We start from the raw sequence: 17,192 nt of genomic DNA, 5'->3' as shown, positions 1-17,192 counted from the left end.
ACCCACTGAGGGCTCAGGGACCATTGCAGAAGGGGAGCGGGGCAGAAAGACTGTAAGAGCCAGGGAGGAGGTGCATGACCATACAGAAATAGTCCTACAGGTGCCTGGGACCCTTCTCATACAAACCTACAGTAATGGTGTCAGAATGCACAAGACCCAAGCAAACTTAAGCAGACAAAAACTCAGCACAGAACTGTGGAAATGAACAGCAGCCCCAACCACAGTCAAAGAATTATTGGCAGCTGATTACTGCTGGGTGAGGAAGAGCTGATCTTAAAGGGAGGGACTCTAGATAGGTTGACTAGATCCCAGTGCATGAACTTGCACTGAGGGACATTTGGGGACACTAACCTTACATAATAGGCAGTAATACAAATGACAGAATGTATGGACTCCAGTGGGGGGCTATGGGAGGGTATCAAAGGGAAAGGAAGCATAAAGATGATTTTCTGTATGAAATGCACAAAATTCAATAAAAAATTTAAAAAATTTCACTTAATAGAAGACATTGAAACCCACAGCTACAATCATGTAACATAACAGTGAAAGACTGAGAGCTTACTTTCAAGATAGAGATAAGGCAAGGAAGCCTCCTCTTTCAATGCTATATTAGTAGTGCTAACCAGAGCAATTAGGGCTAAAAACAAAAGAAAGGCATCCAGATTGTATAAGAAGTAAAATTCTATTTGTAGATGCCACAACGGGTTCAGTGGTTAACCTTCACTGTTACCTTGACTGGATTTAGAATCATCCAGGAGTCATACTTCTGGGAATCTCTGTGTGGATGCTTGTAGAGAACTTTAACTGGGAAGGAAGGACTCACCCTGAATGTGGGTGGCACTATCCCATGGGCTTAAGTCCTGGACTTAACTCAGTACAGGAATAAAGGGATAAAGAGAAAGTAAGTTGAGTACCAACATTCATCTCTTTCTTCTTCCAAACTACAGGTGCAAATGTGAACAGCTGCCTCATACTCCTGCCACCACGGCTAGAGCCTCTCTTGCTGCCAAGGCTCCCCAGCAAAGGATGGACTATACCCTCAGTCTGTGAGCCAAAGTAAACCTTTCAGTCACTAGGTTGCTTTTGTCAGGTATTAACATCAATATATAAGTTCGTTTTATTTCCATAAATATAAATCAGCAATCTAAAAATAAAATTAACAACACAGTTCCACTGCTAATAGCATTAAAAATAATGCAGGAATAAACTTACAAAATAAGTAATTGAAACAATCTTGAAAAAGGCAAACAAAGCTGGAAGACTCAAACTGATTTCTAAACTTATAAGAAAGCAACAGTAATGATGACAGTGTATTGTTTGCATAGAGGTTTATAGATCAGTGGAATGGAACCGAGAGCCCAGGAATAACCACAAAGATGGATGGTCAACTGATTTTTAATAGGGGTACTAGGTGAATTCAATGGGGAAAGGATAGTATTTTAACAAATGGCGTTGAGACAGTGCAAAAGATACAAAAGAGTGAACACTCCTTCCTCATTCCATACATAAATGTCCACTCAAAGTGAAAAAAGAGACCTAAATATAAATGCTAAGACTATAAACCCCTTTATTTTTTTTTGAGACAGCATCTCACTGCATGGCCCTGGCTGGCCTGGAACTCACTATGTAGACCAGGCTAGCCTGGAACTCATAGAGATCCATCTGCTTCTGCCCCCGCCCTTTGTCTTTTTTTGAGACAGGGTCTCCTTGTAGCCCCAGCTGTCCTGGAACTCACTATGTAGAACAGGCTGGCCTCGAACTCACAAAGATCTGCCTGCCTCTGCCTCCCAAGTGCTGGGACTAAAGGTGTGTGCCACCACGCCTGGCTTATAAAGCCCTTTAAAAAGCACTCAGGATGCTGAGGAAGCAGGTCTGTTCATGGCCAGTCTGGGTTACACAGAGAGACTGTCTCTCTAAAAACCAAGGAAGTAAGCAAACAAATCCTTTAGAAGAAGAGATATAACTCCTTATGACTTTATATTTGTCAATACCAAAGGAATAAGTAACATAAAAAGAGTCGGAAAAAAACCCATAAATTAGACTTCATAAATATTAAAAACTTTCAGGTATAAGCACACTATAAAGAAAGTTAAAAGACAATCCAGGCCGGGCGTGGTGGCAAATGCCTTTAGTCCCAGCACTAGTGAGTTCCAGGGCAGCTGGGGTTACGGGGGAGACCCTGTCTCAAAAAAGACCAAAAAAAAAAAAAAATCCATAGAATGGTAGGAAGTATTGGCAAACTATGTACCTGCCAAGTATGCAGAATCTAGTATATAAGTAACTTTTGTTTCATTTTGTTTGAGCTGGTCTGAACTCACTATGTAGACCAGGCTGGCCTCAAACTCAGAGAGATCACCTGCCTCTGCCTCCTGAGTGCTGGGATTAAAGCCATGTACCACTATGCCCAGCATATATGTAACTTTTACTAAGTCAAAAGGAAAAAGGCCATACAATTAAAAATAAACCTAGCCTGGGCATGGTGGTGTAGGCCTATACCTTAGCACTGGGGAAGCTAAGGCAGGTGGAACATGAAGGCTGATGACATTTAATAATGACAACAAGCCCTTAGGATTTGAACAGACATTTCTCCAGACTGTCTCCAGAAGGCAAGATAGTCAATAAGCAGACGAAAATCTACTCAACATTATTAGACATTAATGAATTGCAAAACAAAATTACATGGAGATTCTACTTCACAGTCTACTATGGCTATTATCAAGGAAATGGACACTGTGGAAAAATTGGGCTACATTTTCCAGATAGAAATGTAAAATCATATAGTCACTTTGAAAAGCAATTTGGTACAGTTACCATATGACTCAGTAATTCTACTCCTAAGTATATACTTAAAATTATAATCATTTGTTCTCATAAAAATTTGTATATAGATATTCACAACACCATCATTCATTATAGCTCCAAATGCCCAACAGTGGATTAGTGGACAAAGGAAAATATGATATCCACACAAAGGACTATTAGTCAGTCATAAAACCAAGTATTTATTGATGCTATAACATGATGTCAAGCACCATGATACATGATTGAATATATCATGCCAAGTAAAAGAAGCTAGCTATAAAAGGTCACACTTTTTCTTATTCTATTTATGTGAAAGGTCCAGGATAGATAAATAAATACACAGTAAATTAGTGGTTGCTATGGTGGTGTATAGCTTTAATCCCAGCACTCAAGAGGATGAGGCAGGAGGATGGACATTAGTTCAGGGCTAACAAATAACCAACTAAGAATAAAAAAAGAAAGAAAAGAAAAAAAAATGAACTGTTTTAGGGGAGATAAAAATGCTTTATATTGGGCTAGAGAGATAGCTCAGCAGTTAAGATCACTTGGCTGCTCTTGCAGAGGACCCAGGTTCGACTCTCAGCACCCACATGGTGGTTAACAACTGTCCCTAATTCCAGTTCCAGGAAATTCAATGCCCTTGTCTGACCTCCTTGGGCACTACACAACATAGGTGTACTTACACGCATGCAGGCAATACCCTCATATACATAAATAAAAAATATTTTAAAAATGCTCTATATTTAGATAGAGGTATGGATTGTTCAACTTGGTGAGGATACCACAAAACAAAAACAAAACAAAACGAAACGAAACAAAACAAATCCACAAAAAAACCCAAAACACTGACTATATACTTTAAAAGGATGACTTTATTTCTATTTATCTAAAATTTTTTAAAGATTACAATTATTTGCTCTGTGTGTGTGTGTGTGTGTGTGTGTGTGTGTGTGTGTGTGTGTGTGTGATGGCAGTTATGTGGAGGTCAGAGGACAATTTAGGGAGTAGCTTCTCTCCTTCCACCATGTGAGTCTTGGGATCAAATTCGGGTTGCCAGGCTTGCATGGCAACTACCTTTTCCTGCTGAGCCATTTTTCTGACGAATTTATCTGATAGTATGTGAATTATATTTCAATAAAGCTTTTTTTTTATTTAAAGGAAGCAGATAGCACATAAATATACTTTTCTAACTTAAAACTTACATTTTCTGTGAGGGTCATGTTTTCTTTGCTGGTATTTAACACTGTTGTCATTAAAGCTGGATTTATGTTGTTGAGTTACTTGACTTATTTCTTGAGGTGGAACTGTACCCTGAAAGTTAAAATTCTCATACATTAATTAAGCAGACCTTAATATAATTCTTTTCCTACTTTAACTAATAAAATTTTAATGAAAATCTTTAGAAAAAAAATCCCTAAAGCTGTACAGAATTTTCAAAACTCACCAAAAATCACTATAGAAATAGGAATTATTAACATAATGGCCACCACTCCACGTACTTTATGCATTAGTTAGAAAGCAAGAGAGATACTAAATATACATTTCCAAAAGTGCGCTTTACAACAGAATGGATCTGAACTAATTTTGAAGATAACAAATACAGAAACTAAAGAAAAGCCTTCAAAACAAAATTACCTGTAGTATAAGTGGGGATAGGGAGTAGCAATCATAGAAGAACTGGGGTGGGACATGGAGCAAGCTGATGAGATTTCTCCTCATTCCTTTATGATAAAGTTCCACTAAAAAGGTTTTTAAAAATTCAATTTTTTGTCTGTATTTTATGAAAGTTGAGGATATTAATTTTTTGGTCTTTTTGAGACAGGGTCTTTCTATAGCCCCAGCTGTCCTGGAACTCACTATGTAGACCAAGGTGGCTTTGAACTCACAGAGATCCGCCTGCCTCTGCCTCCCGAGTGCTGGGATCAAAGGCATGCGCCACCACGCCTGGCTCAATAGCTGATTTTTAAAATTAATATTTATATTGTCAAATGACAAAATTTTACTACCACACAGCAAGACTTACCACAAAACCACAGTAATTAAGACAGTTTATAAATAAACACAATTAGTAAAATGGCATGAGTTAAGTTTCACATAAACATTCTAGAAGATCCTTTTTCTGTGTGTATGTTTGCCTGCAGAGGCCGGAAGAGTGCGTCAGATCCTCTGGAGCTGGAGTTACAGCAGTTGTGAATTGTCTCATGTGGGTGCTGGGAATTGAACTCAGGTTCTTTGGAAGAACAGCAAGTGCTCTTAACCCACTGAGCTATCTCTCCATTCACCTCCCTCCACCCCCTGACCCCCATTTCTTGTTTCTATAGGGAGAGAAAGTCTGAAGGCAAAAAGGAACTACTGCAGTTGAATCCCAAAAGGAGGCAACAGTGGAGGCTGGAGATCTTTAATACAAAGCATTTCATCATTCTGCTTTTGGCAAGTCCTATTTCTTTTCAATTCTGGGTGCAAAGGCACATTATGTCCTAACTGGCACTGAGTGTGCTCTAAAATACTTGTGATATGCAGTGGAGTGGGAAGAACTATCCAGTGAGCTCACAATTACAGGAACAGCCAGGACTTTCAGTCTTTTAACAGTTAAAAGGCATGTGTTTTCTATCATGGCACAGAGGCTGGTAGAGCTTTTGGGTCCAGCAGCACTTTATGAGGGATTTTGAGTCTAAGGAAGGGAATTAAAACACTAGGCTCAGTAGATAGATAGGGAGCTGGAGAGATGCTACAGAGGTTAGGAACATGTGCTGTTCTTGCAGAGGACCCAGGTTCGGTTCCCAGCACCCACATGGTGGCTAACAGTGGGCTGTAACTCCAGTTTCAGGGGATCCGATGCTTTCTTCTGACCTCTGAAGGTACCAGCCCACATGTGGTACATAAATACATGCAGGTAAAATACTCATACACATAAGAAATAACAATAACTAAATAAAAAGAAGCCAGACTGCAACATGGTAAGGTTCAAATGAGGATAGAGTGGAGAAATTAGGAGAGCCCTTTGGAGAAGGGGAAATGGTTGTTATCCTCCTTAATGCTTTCATCCTCTCGCTTTCTCTCTGATCCTTCCATCACCCTTTGGCAGTTTCTTATCATGATGGCCCTGCATTTGTCATCAACCACCTGGCACCCTTCCTTTAGGATGAACTCAGGAAGCACCATTCTCCCATGGCCTCTGCCTAACAAGCAGGCCCCAGGACCAGTGGAGCTCTAGCTAGATTAAAAACCAGGCATAGAGGTCAGTGCTAGAGCACTTGTCTAGCATACACAAGGCTTTGGGTTGATTCCCAGCTCTTCCCAATAACTGACATTTGAGCTCAAATTACAAAATCCAAATTCAAAGTACCATTTCAGAAAAGATGTGTCATATTAAATGGAAAGCAAATGTTGTGTTTGAGAATATAGTTCTTTGGGTTACTCCATTTGATGTCTCTTGAAAACTATTTGTGTTGGGCACATTGCTGTATTTCACCAATAAATGCCTGGATTAAAAAAATATCTTGACGAGTTCTCTCAAATCTGCTTATCACCTGAATATCAGGGTTAGGCTACTTAATACTTCATGACTCAAGTGTTGTATTAGGTGCTTTCAATTCCTGTAACATACCTAAGATAGGTAAAACATGACAGTGCGCAGCTGAAATAAACTGAATTTCATGCAGAAGATTATGAAAGAATATATCCATGGAGCTGGAAAGATAGCTCAGAGATTAAGAGCACTGATTATTCTTACAGAGGACCTGGGTTCAACTCTCAGCACCCACATGGCAGCTAACAACCATCTTTAACTCCAGTTTCAGGAGATCTGACACCCTCTTCTGACCTCCTTGGGCATTGCACAACACGGGTGCACTTACACACATGCACGCAATACATTCATACACATAAAATGAACAAAAATAATGAATAAAAATATTAAAAATTAAAAAAAGACTATATCCATGAGTCTCAGGAAATAGCAGACCTTGACTTAGATCTAGACGGATTTCAGTAGTGAAGGAAGAGAGGATATTCTAAGCAGAAGGAAAAAGAACACAATCCCAAATGGGAATCATTTGTTTGTGGGAAAGGAAAAGTAAAAAGAGCATTCTGGGGGCTGGAGAGATGGCTCAGCAGTTAAGAACACTGACTATTCTTGCAGAAGACCCAGGTTCGAATCCCAGCACCCATATGGCAGCTAACAACTGTCCGTAACTCCAGTTCCAGGGGATCTGACAGTCTCTTCTGTGCTCTGCAGGCATTGCATGACACGGGTGCACTTACCTCCATGCAGGCAATACATGCATACACATAAAATAAAAATAATAAATAAAATTAAAAAAAAAAGATCTGATGGGAACAAACTAGTTTACCAAATAGCTGGACATATTTTATATGGTGTTGTTATGCCATTGGACCAGAGTTCTCAGAGGTTCCTGTTCTAAGAGAAAGAACTGAAGGAAAGATACTCAGCAAAGACAGTCTATTAGAGCAGCGTAAAGGTGTACTCTCTCAAGACAGAGAGTAGGCAGGCTCAAGAATGAGTGTTTATTCTAATGGTCTTTGGAACCTAAGTTTTTTTTTTTGTTTGTTTGTTTGTTTTTTTTCCCACAGGGTCTCCCTGTAGGCCCAGCTGGCCTGGATCGAGGCTGGCCTCGATCTCAGAGATCCACCTGCCTCTGCCTCCCAAGTGCTGTGATTAAAGATGTGTGCCACCAAGCCCTGCATACAAGGAGCCTGAGTTTTTATTAGGGTCTTGGTCTTGTCCATACATCACAGATCCTTTCCATACATCCAGTGGGAGACATTAAAATTTTTTAAATTTATGCCTATGTGCATGTGCATCTGGTGTGTATATATGCATGGCACTCTCAGAGACCAGAATAGGGTGTTGGATCCCTGAGAGTTGGACTTACAGGTTGTTGTGAGTCACCTGATATGGGTGCTGGAAACTGAACTTGGGACCCCTGGAAGAGCAGCATGCATTCTTAACCACTGAGTGACCTCTGCAGCCCATTTGGGAGACTTTTAAATCTTGAGTGGTCTGGGGGGGGGGCTGGAGAAATGGCTCAGCAGTCAAGAGCACTGGCTGCTCTTGTAGAGGACCTGGGTTCAGTTCCCAGTACCCACATGGCAGCTAACAACCATCTATAACTCCAGTTCCAGGATCTGATGCCACAGGCATTGCACAACACGGTACACTTACATACATGCAGGCAAACCACTCATACAGATAAAATAAAATTCAATAAATTTAAGGGGCTGGAGAGATGGCTCAGCGGTTAAGAGCACTGACTACTCTTGCAGAGGACTAGGGTTTGATTCCCAGCACCCACATGGCGGCTACAAACTGTCCTTAACTGCAGTTCCAAGGGAATTCGAAGCCCTTTTCTGATCTCCACAGCATCGCATGACACAGGTGCACACACATATATGTAGGCAATACACTCATACACATAAAAATAATAAATAAAAATATTTAAAAAATTTAAATCTTGAGTGGACTGATAGGTACTGTCCCAGCACATAGATAGGTGCTGGAGTCACCCAGGCCAAAATGCACTTAAAAAAATTTTTATTTTTCTGGGTATGGTGGTGCATGCCTTTAATTCTAGCACTTGGGAGGCAGAGGCAGGCAGATCTTTTATGAGGCCAGCGTTGTGTACATAATGAGTTCCAGACCAGCTGGGCTGCAGGGAGACTCTGTCTCAAAAAGACAAAAAAAAAAAAAAAAAAAAAAAACCAAACCAAAAAAAAAAAAAAAAAACCAAAACCAATTTTGGGGGCTGGAGAGATGGCTCAGCAGTTAAGAGCACTGGCTGCTCTTGCAGAGGACTCAGGTTCTAATCCCAACACCCACATGGTAGTTAATGACTGTCTGTAACTCCAGTTTCAGGATTCTGACCCCCTTATCTGCTCTGTGGGTTTTGCACAACACAGGTGCATTTACATACATGTAAATATGACACTTACACACATAAAATAAAAATAAATTCCCCCACCCAAATCCATTTCTAAGCTGTTGTTTTTGGGCCAGTTATTTACTAGCAGTCAGCTTATCTTCCATATCAGTTATAGATTATAAAAGGCCCTATCAGTTTAAGGAGTCTGAGTTTGGATTCTAATAGTACTAAACAGGGAGCCTTGTACATTTAAAAGTATCAAAACAACACATTTAGGGCTGTGAAAGAGCTCAGAGGTCTTCAATGCCTTCATTTTATGTATGCAGTCACAGTAGTACAGAGAAATAGATTAGCTCAATTTGAGCCAGAAAAATCTGAATTCCTGATCCCAAGGTTCAATACTTAACACAATCCAGTGCTTTAGAGCATAAAGTGATTTTGAACCCAGAAGATACTTTACCCAATTATGCCTTGAGGCCAACACAGGTGAAAAGATCTTCAAGAAAGACCAATTAGGAAATACTGTAACAAAGAACTCTAAGTGAAAGAGATTAAGAAACAGAAAAGCATAGAACAGAGGTTAGTTCAGGACTGAGTTGAAACTCTATAAATTGTTGGAACAAAGAAAGAATTGAAAGGTTTAGGGTCATGTTTCAAAAAAGATAGCTAGAAAGCATCTAAAAATTTCTTATAGGGGTGACAGCACTGTTTGAGGCACGGAAGTTGGAGCAGGAAGTCAGTGTGGGCAGAAGAGGGAATAAGCAGGGACTCAGAGCTGAGGAAGTAAAAATTTTTTATTCCAGGCTTTTTAGATTATATGACTGAGCAAATGATGGTGTTAGAAATAAGAATAAGAAAAGACAAGGCTGGAGAGATGGTCCAGTGGTTGAGAGCACTGGCTGGCCTTGCAGAGGACTTGGTTCAATTTCCAGCACTCACATGGTGGCTAACAACCATACATAACTCCAATTCTGGGGGCATCCAATGCTCTCTTCTGACCTCCTTGGGTACTGCATGACACACGTACACTTACACACCTGTAGGCAGTACACATATACACATAAAATAAAATAAATCAGAGAAGAGTCTTTGAGATTGATGAGATGCTGGAGTATCTAGATATACCACTTCTTTGAAGATTGGAAATATTGGATTAAACCTTGACTGGTAGGTTAAAGGGGAAAAGGAAGTTTATTCAGTGTAGCAGAACAGTTTTTAAGTGAAAACATGGAGAAGCAAAAGCTAATAACGATGAACCAATAGGTATAAGAGGATATTCAGAGAAATGTTTCCATTCATTTGTTCATTCATTAAAAGACAAAGTCTTGCTGTGCTACCTATGCTGGTTCTGAACTCCTGGGCTAAGGGATTCTCCAATCTCAGCCTTCTGAGTTGCAGCGGATAGCTGGGACTACAGGTAAATGCCATTGTGCACAGCTTGCTAATGCTTCCTTATAGAGCAAAATTATCTGAGCTGGCATAATAGTGCGTGCCTGTAATTCCAACACTTGGGAAGCAGAGACAGGGAATGAGGAGTTAAAATATTTATTCTTATTATTTTTACTTATGTGTGTGTGCCCTGTCTGTGCATGCCTGTGGAGGGAATCTGACCCCCTGGGGCTGGAGTTGCAGGCAGTTGTGAACTGTCTGATGTGGGTGCTAGGAACTGAACTCAGGTCCTCTGGAAGAGCAGTAAGTCATTTTAATCACTGAGTCATTTCTCCAGCTCCTTTCCTTTTTCTCTTAAACTTATTCTAAGCAGTCCTTTACTCTTGTCAATGTAGTGAAACTGCTCTTGTTAAGGTTTCCAAAGATCTTGATAAATCTTATATTCAATACATAGCTTTTAGGTGCTAGAGATTGAGGCCAAGACCATACACATGCTAGGAAGGTACTCTATCACTGAGAGAAATCCTTAGTTGCAACATTTTTAATGTAAAAATTAAAAAAAATTACACTTATTTGTGTGTGTGTATGCATGTGCACATGCATTGTGTACACCACAGTGTATGTGTGCAGGTCAAAGATAACTTGTGGGAGTTGGTTCTCTCCTTTCACTGTGAGTCCAGAGGGATTGAACTCAGGGGATCAGGCTTGGTGGGAGGCATCTTTTCCTACCAAGTCATCTCACTGGCCACTGGCCCTATTTTATAGGTTTTTTTTTTTTTTTTTCCTTTTAATCATTATTTTTCCAATTTTCTCATCCCTGGCTCTGATGATGCCTCCACTACTACTGGACATTAAAACAGATGAGATTTTACTTGCACAGGCTACTGGTTTGTAAACTTAATAGAACATTCTTTTTTGACCTAAACTGAGAAATCTGGTCAGTAAAAAATGAATTTAATACAAATTCTTTTTTGTGTGTATTTGTGTATGCAGAGATGTGTGTGAGTATGTGTGAATGTATATGTATGTATGTGTAGGCCATAGGTCAACCTGGGGTTTTCTTCCTCCTCAGGTGTGGTGAATCTTGTTTTGAGATCTGGGGCTTACCAAAGTAGTCTAGGTTGCTTGACTAGTGAGTTCCATGGATGTGTCAGTTTTTGCCTTCCAAGTGCTGGGATTATAAGCATGTGTCACCATGCCTGGAATTTACATTAAATGTTGAGGACTGAACTCAGGCCCATAAGCTTACATAACAAGTACTTTACTGATTGAGCTATTTTTCCAGCCCTAGGAATGTTTTTTGCTTTTTGACAAGGTTTCATAGTACCTTAGGTTGACCTCAAATTCCCTATGTGGCTGAGACTGGCCTTTGAGTTCCTAATCCTCCTGGCTCTACCTCCTGAGTGCTGTGATCATAGGCATATGCCACTATGTGTGGCAGAATTCATTCTTTGGTGTGTATGTATTTGTACAAGTGTATATATGTGTATTGGGTGTTTTCCTCAATTGCTTTCCACTTAATTTTTTGAGACAGGGTCTTTTATTTATTTAAAATTTTTTCTTTTTTTTGGTCTTTTTGAGACAGGGTCTCCCTGTAGCCCCAGCTGTCCTGGATTCACCATGGAGATAAGGCTGGCCTCGAACTCACAGAGATCCGCCTGCCTCTGCCTCCCGAGTGCTGGGATTAAAGGCATGCGCCACCATGCCTGGCCTATTTATTTAGATTTTTATGTGTATGAGTGTTTTGCCTGAATGTCAGTGTACCCTTGTCATACAATGCCTGTGGAGGTCAGAAGAGGGTGTCAGATCCCCTGGAACTGGAGTTACAGAGGTTGTTGGCCACCATGTGGGTGCTGGGAACTGAACCTGGGTCCTCTGGAAAAGCAGTCAGCATTCTGATCCACTGAGTCCTCTCTCTAGCCCCAAGGCAGGGTCTTTTACTAAACTTGGAGAGTTCAAGTGATTTGGCTAGACTGGTTGGCCATTGAGTTGCAGGGATCCTCTTCTTTAATTTTTTTATTTACTGTTTTTATTTTATGTGTCGGGGTATATTGCCTACATGTAAGTAAGTGCACCGTGTTGTACAATGCCCACAGAGGTCAGAAGATGGAGTCAGATTCTCCGAACTGGAGTTATGGATGGTTGTTAGCCACTATGTGGATGCTGGGAATTGATCCCTGGACTTCTGCAAGGGCAGTAAGTGCCCTTAACCTCTGAGCCACCTCTCCAGCTGCCCCCAGAAATCCTCTTCTGTCTTTCTCCCCAACACTGGGATACATGCACACACTGTTGCACTGCACCTGGCTATTGTTGTTTTGTTTTGTTTGGAGACAGGGTCACCCTGTAGCCCCAGCTGGCCTCTATTCCATAAAGAAACACCTGCCGCTGCCTTCTTAGTGCTGGGATTAAAGGTGGCCTGGCCACCTGGGTTTTTTATTTGGGCGCTGGGGATCAAACTCCAGTCCTCATGCTTGCGCGGCGCTTTACTAACAGAGTCATCTTCCTAGCCCCTCTTTTGTCTTTACTTCTTGGTCTGAATCTCTACTCTCTAGACATTTTCTCTTTTGTCTTGTCTTATTTGGCAGTGCTAGGGATTAAACCTATGTGATTAAAGGAAGCCTGTATCACTCATCTATAGTCTCAGTCCTCTTTGCTCCTCTAGTTTCTATAAATTTTGTTTGTTCATATTTAAGAAAACCTACTCCCAGCGTATTATATGTTCAAGTAGAAAAAATAAGCTTATGAATGCCATTAAAGCATTTGCTAATTTTAAAATTATTACAATTTTTTAAGTAACTAATAGAGAACAAAAGAAAAGAAAACAAAACCCAAAACTAGTTTCAAAGAGAAATTATGGGGCTGGAGAGATGACTCAACAGTTAAGTGCACTTGCCGCTCATGCTAAGTTCAGTTCCCAGCACCCAAATGACAGCTAACAACCAGCTGTAACTGTAGTTCCAGCAGATCCGATGCCCTCCTCTGACTTCTGCAAGCAACAGGCATGTACGTGGTGAAAATATACACATGAAAGCAAACACACACATACATATATATAAAATAAAAATAATTGTTTTACTAGTGCAAATATTTATATGTCTGACATGAATTTTAAAAATTCATGATTAAAACTGTTATTTGATATTTTATGAGATTTTAGGGAAAGATGGCATTGCAAAAATGAAAATTTTTTTTTTCTATAAAACTAATTGTTGACGAACAAAGAATACTAACCTTTTCTTGCACAGTTGGCTGAAAGTGCTGAGTTTTTCCAGATTCCTGTAAAGACTGCCAAATATTGCAAAATTCATCATCACCTTTTGTAGGTACCTAGCAAATCACAAATAATTTCTATATGAAACATGATGAAATATTCATATTAAAAATAAAATTTATTAAAATTATTCACTGGTGGTCTGGAGAGATGGCTCAGTGGCTAAGAGCACTGGCTGTTCTTACAGAGGACCCAGGTTTGGTTCCCAGCACCCACATGGCAGCTAATAATTGTCCGCAACTCCAGTTCTAGGGATTCTAATGCCCTCTTATGATCTCTACAGGCATTGCATGACATGTGTACACTTACACATATGCAGGCAATACAGTGATACACATAAAATAAAAATAATAAATAAAATATTTAAAAATCTGCATCTTGGCTGGGCCAGGTGGCACATACCTACAATCTCAGCACTTGGGAGGTGGAGGCAAGAGGAGAGACGTGAATTCCAGGCCAGGCTGAGCTATAAGGTGCAATCCTTATAGCTTATAAAAACAAACAAAACACATTTTCATCTTACAGGGGAACAATCTAATAAATTTATTTTATGGGGGCTTGATTTCATGCAAATTAAGACTGGAAAAAAACATGTATCAAAATTTAACAGTGGTTACCTATTCAATTTGAGAGGATTTTTGCTTATGTTTTTGTTATTTCATTATTTGTGTTTTCCAACTGTTCTTGAATGATAAATTTTTGTAATGGTAATTGATACATGATATTTGTGCTAAAAAACATGGCTAAAGCCCAAGACCTGGAGCCATGGAATTAAAGTTAACTGATTTCAAATAGTGAAGTTAATCTTGTTTACCAAGGAATAATTTTAATAAATTTTATTTTTAATATGAATATTTCATCATGTTTCATATAGAAATTATTTGTGATTTGCTAGGTACCTACAAAAGGTGATGATGAATTTTGCAATATTTGGCAGTCTTCATAGGAATCTAGAAGTCAATTTTTGTGCTCAGAATGATGAAGGAAAGACAATTACTCATGATAATTACTCATAAACTACATGGTAGGAACTTGAAACTTGCTTTTTGTTATTTATTGACAGGTGGGCCTCAAACTCATTATGTAGCTGAAGATGACCTTGAACTACTGATCCTCCTGTCTCCCAACTTCAAAGAGTTGGGATTATAGGTGTTGTCACCAGCCCAAGCTTGAGTAGGAAATTTATATTATATAAGAAGAAATGGAAGTGTTAATTTAAAAAATGTATAAAAAGAAAGCGAGGACAGTCTCAAGATCATTATTCAAATAAATGCATTTCTTCCTTATTCTAACGTAATTCATAACACGTACAACACTCTCAATTGCACTAATTTTGTTTGTGATTTTGAGATAGGATTTCACTATGTAGCTAACCAGGAATTTGCTATGTGGTCCAGGATAGCCTCAAACTCAAGATTCTCCTATTTTAGCCTCCCAAGTCCTGGGATTACAAGTGCATACCTCCATATCAGGCACTGAACCAACTTTTTAAATAAAAAAGGAAAACTAATTCAAATTAAGTTTCCATTTAGAAATTCTCAATGATTACCAATTTGTAGAGAGTGGAGAGAAATAAAGACTGAGAAACTTACTTGAGTAGGAACAAAAAGTGATTGGGGAGAATGGTTGAGGGCTCCCAAATGCCCAGATGAAACTGATGAACTTGCACTATAGTAATTCACAGCTGGCTGTGGTTTCACAATGGCTGTTAACTTCTGATTGCTGGTTTCAGAGCGACTCCCATGAGAAAGGTTCACTAAGGCACTTGTTGGCAATCGGTAACCTCTACCAGGTGAGCACCTAAAAGTAAGAAGTTCTATTAATGCTGGGCGTAGTTGAACATGCCTATACTCCCAGCACTTGAGAGGTAGAAGCAGGAAGATCAGAAGTGAGTGAGGTAATCATAGCTACACAGCCAGTTCAAATATCTTATCTCAAACAAAACAAAACAAAACAAAACAAAACAAAACAAAACAAAACAAAACAAAACAAAACAAAACCGGGAATGTAATTCAGGGAGGGTTAGATCTTTGCCCTTGAAGAAAACAAAAATCTGCTCCTGCCAAATGTTTCAACTCTATTACCTAATATTTTTTCCTCTTTCAAAATGCCATTTCTTATATATTGAAGAGCACTGGAAAAGTAGAATTCTTTTATGAGTTCCAGGTTGCTATAAAACATGTATTTTCTTTTTTATAAAACATAGTTTATTATTTTTATTTTATGTGTATGAGTGTATTGCCTGTATGTATGTAAGTGCACCTGTGTTGTGCAATGCTGGGACTCAAACCCAAAGAGCAGCCAGTGTTCTTAACTGCTGAGTCATCTCTTCAGTCCCCAAAATATGTATTTTCATGAGAACTATATTTATAGAGTATAAAAGTGAGTATTCTGAAAGGCAGATAGTCTTTTACACAGCTGTCTATCAATCAAGAAATCAGATGCCCTGACATCCTGTTCTAGCCTTGGGCACAGGCCCACTTCTGCTCTCAGCAACCCAGATCTCTGGACTACCCTCTCAGTCCAGATTCACCCACGGCTTCCCGATCCCCTGTACCAGAACAGTTCAGTCCTTCAGTCTAGTTGCTTAGGGACTCCACAGGCTGTGCCCATCCCCCACCTGCCTAGGATTCCTGAGACCAGCCTTCTTCCGTGGTAAATTTGAACCCTCCCACTGTGCCTTGACTCCCACAACCAGGCACAGGCCTGCTTTTTTACCCTCTTAACTCAGAGAGGCAGTGAGTTTGCAAAATCGAGCTTTGTCCATCCCCCTACATTGGGACCACCTACAGCCCCTCCCACTGATGCAGCATTAGGCTTCTTTGCCCTCTAGTAGGGGCCCAGAAATTTGCAAACTGCCTGAGATTGCCTGAATCCAATCTCCACCTAGCAGGCTTCCCAAATTGTATTGTGCCTGCTGACTAGAGGCCCAGACCTTAGGAAAAAGGCTGAGAGCATCTGACCCTCATTCCACTTGGGCCTCTGCAGGAACTCCTGAGTAGCTGGACTAGAGTCATCTGGCCCCTCTAATATAAAATCAAGAGAGAACCTAAAGCCTATACCAACCAGCTTTTCATACCCAATAAGAAAATAACAAAGGCACATCAAGTATAGAAACAGAAACAGACTTAAATTCAACAAAGGAAGGCTTGAATCTCACCCCAGAATCAGAAACAAAAAAGAAACCCACATGCCAAAGTCACAACGAAGAAAACATAAAAAACTCAAATAATATGTTCCCACCAAGCACCAACAATCCTATAGAAGAGTTCTACAATGAGAACCCCCTAGATATATGGCCAGAATTCAAAAGAACAATTATAAACAGGATCAAAGAATTCTATGAATTTAAAGAACACACAATCATCAAAGACCTAAAAGAAGACAGGATAAACTTCTAACTGAATTCATGAAAGAGTTAGAAATAGTGAAGACTCAGGCAGAAATGAAGAAAGTGAAACACTCAATAAGCCAATTAGAAACAGGAGAAAGCCTGATGTAGGATGAATGAAATGGAAAACAAAATATCAAGACTGGATGATAAAGTTGATGAATTGGACTGCTCAAGCAAAGATTATGAAAAATTTAAGAAAACACAGGAATGGAATATGCAGGAAAAGACCAAATTCACACATGATAGGCATAGGAGGAGAAGAATCTCAGGATAATGGTATGGACCAGATCTTCAACAGGATTGTAGAAGAAAATTTTCCAAAATTAAAGAAAGACATACCCATTCAAATATAAAAAGTACATAGAGCCAGGAGTGGTGGTGCACGCCTTTAATCCCAGCACTCGTGAGGCAGAGACAGGCAGAACTCTGTGAGTTCAAGGCTAACCTGGTCTAA

The 17,192-nt window shown here is 39.7% G+C and overlaps 1 protein-coding gene across 3 annotated transcripts in view; it reads right to left on the bottom strand.

Moving 5' to 3' along the window:
* Xrn1 (5'-3' exoribonuclease 1) overlaps positions 1-17,192 on the bottom strand; it is a gene marked incomplete in the record, with an annotated part of 152,837 nt that overhangs the window by 30,429 nt on the left and 105,216 nt on the right. For 2 of the 3 annotated variants that reach the window (XM_029557813.1, XM_017795169.2), the window contains 3 exon segments: positions 4,005-4,113; positions 13,305-13,400; positions 14,937-15,144. In XM_029557813.1, the coding sequence (XP_029413673.1) occupies positions 4,005-4,113; positions 13,305-13,400; positions 14,937-15,144 (413 nt within the window). 3 annotated transcript variants of the gene reach the window in all.

This window comes from Nannospalax galili, unplaced genomic scaffold, assembly GCF_000622305.1.
Source record: "Nannospalax galili isolate Female #2095 unplaced genomic scaffold, S.galili_v1.0 scaffold708, whole genome shotgun sequence".
NCBI lineage: Eukaryota > Metazoa > Chordata > Mammalia > Rodentia > Spalacidae > Nannospalax > Nannospalax galili.
The sequence above is the reverse complement of the archived record's forward strand: the minus strand, read 5'-3'. Positions and strand labels throughout refer to the sequence as shown.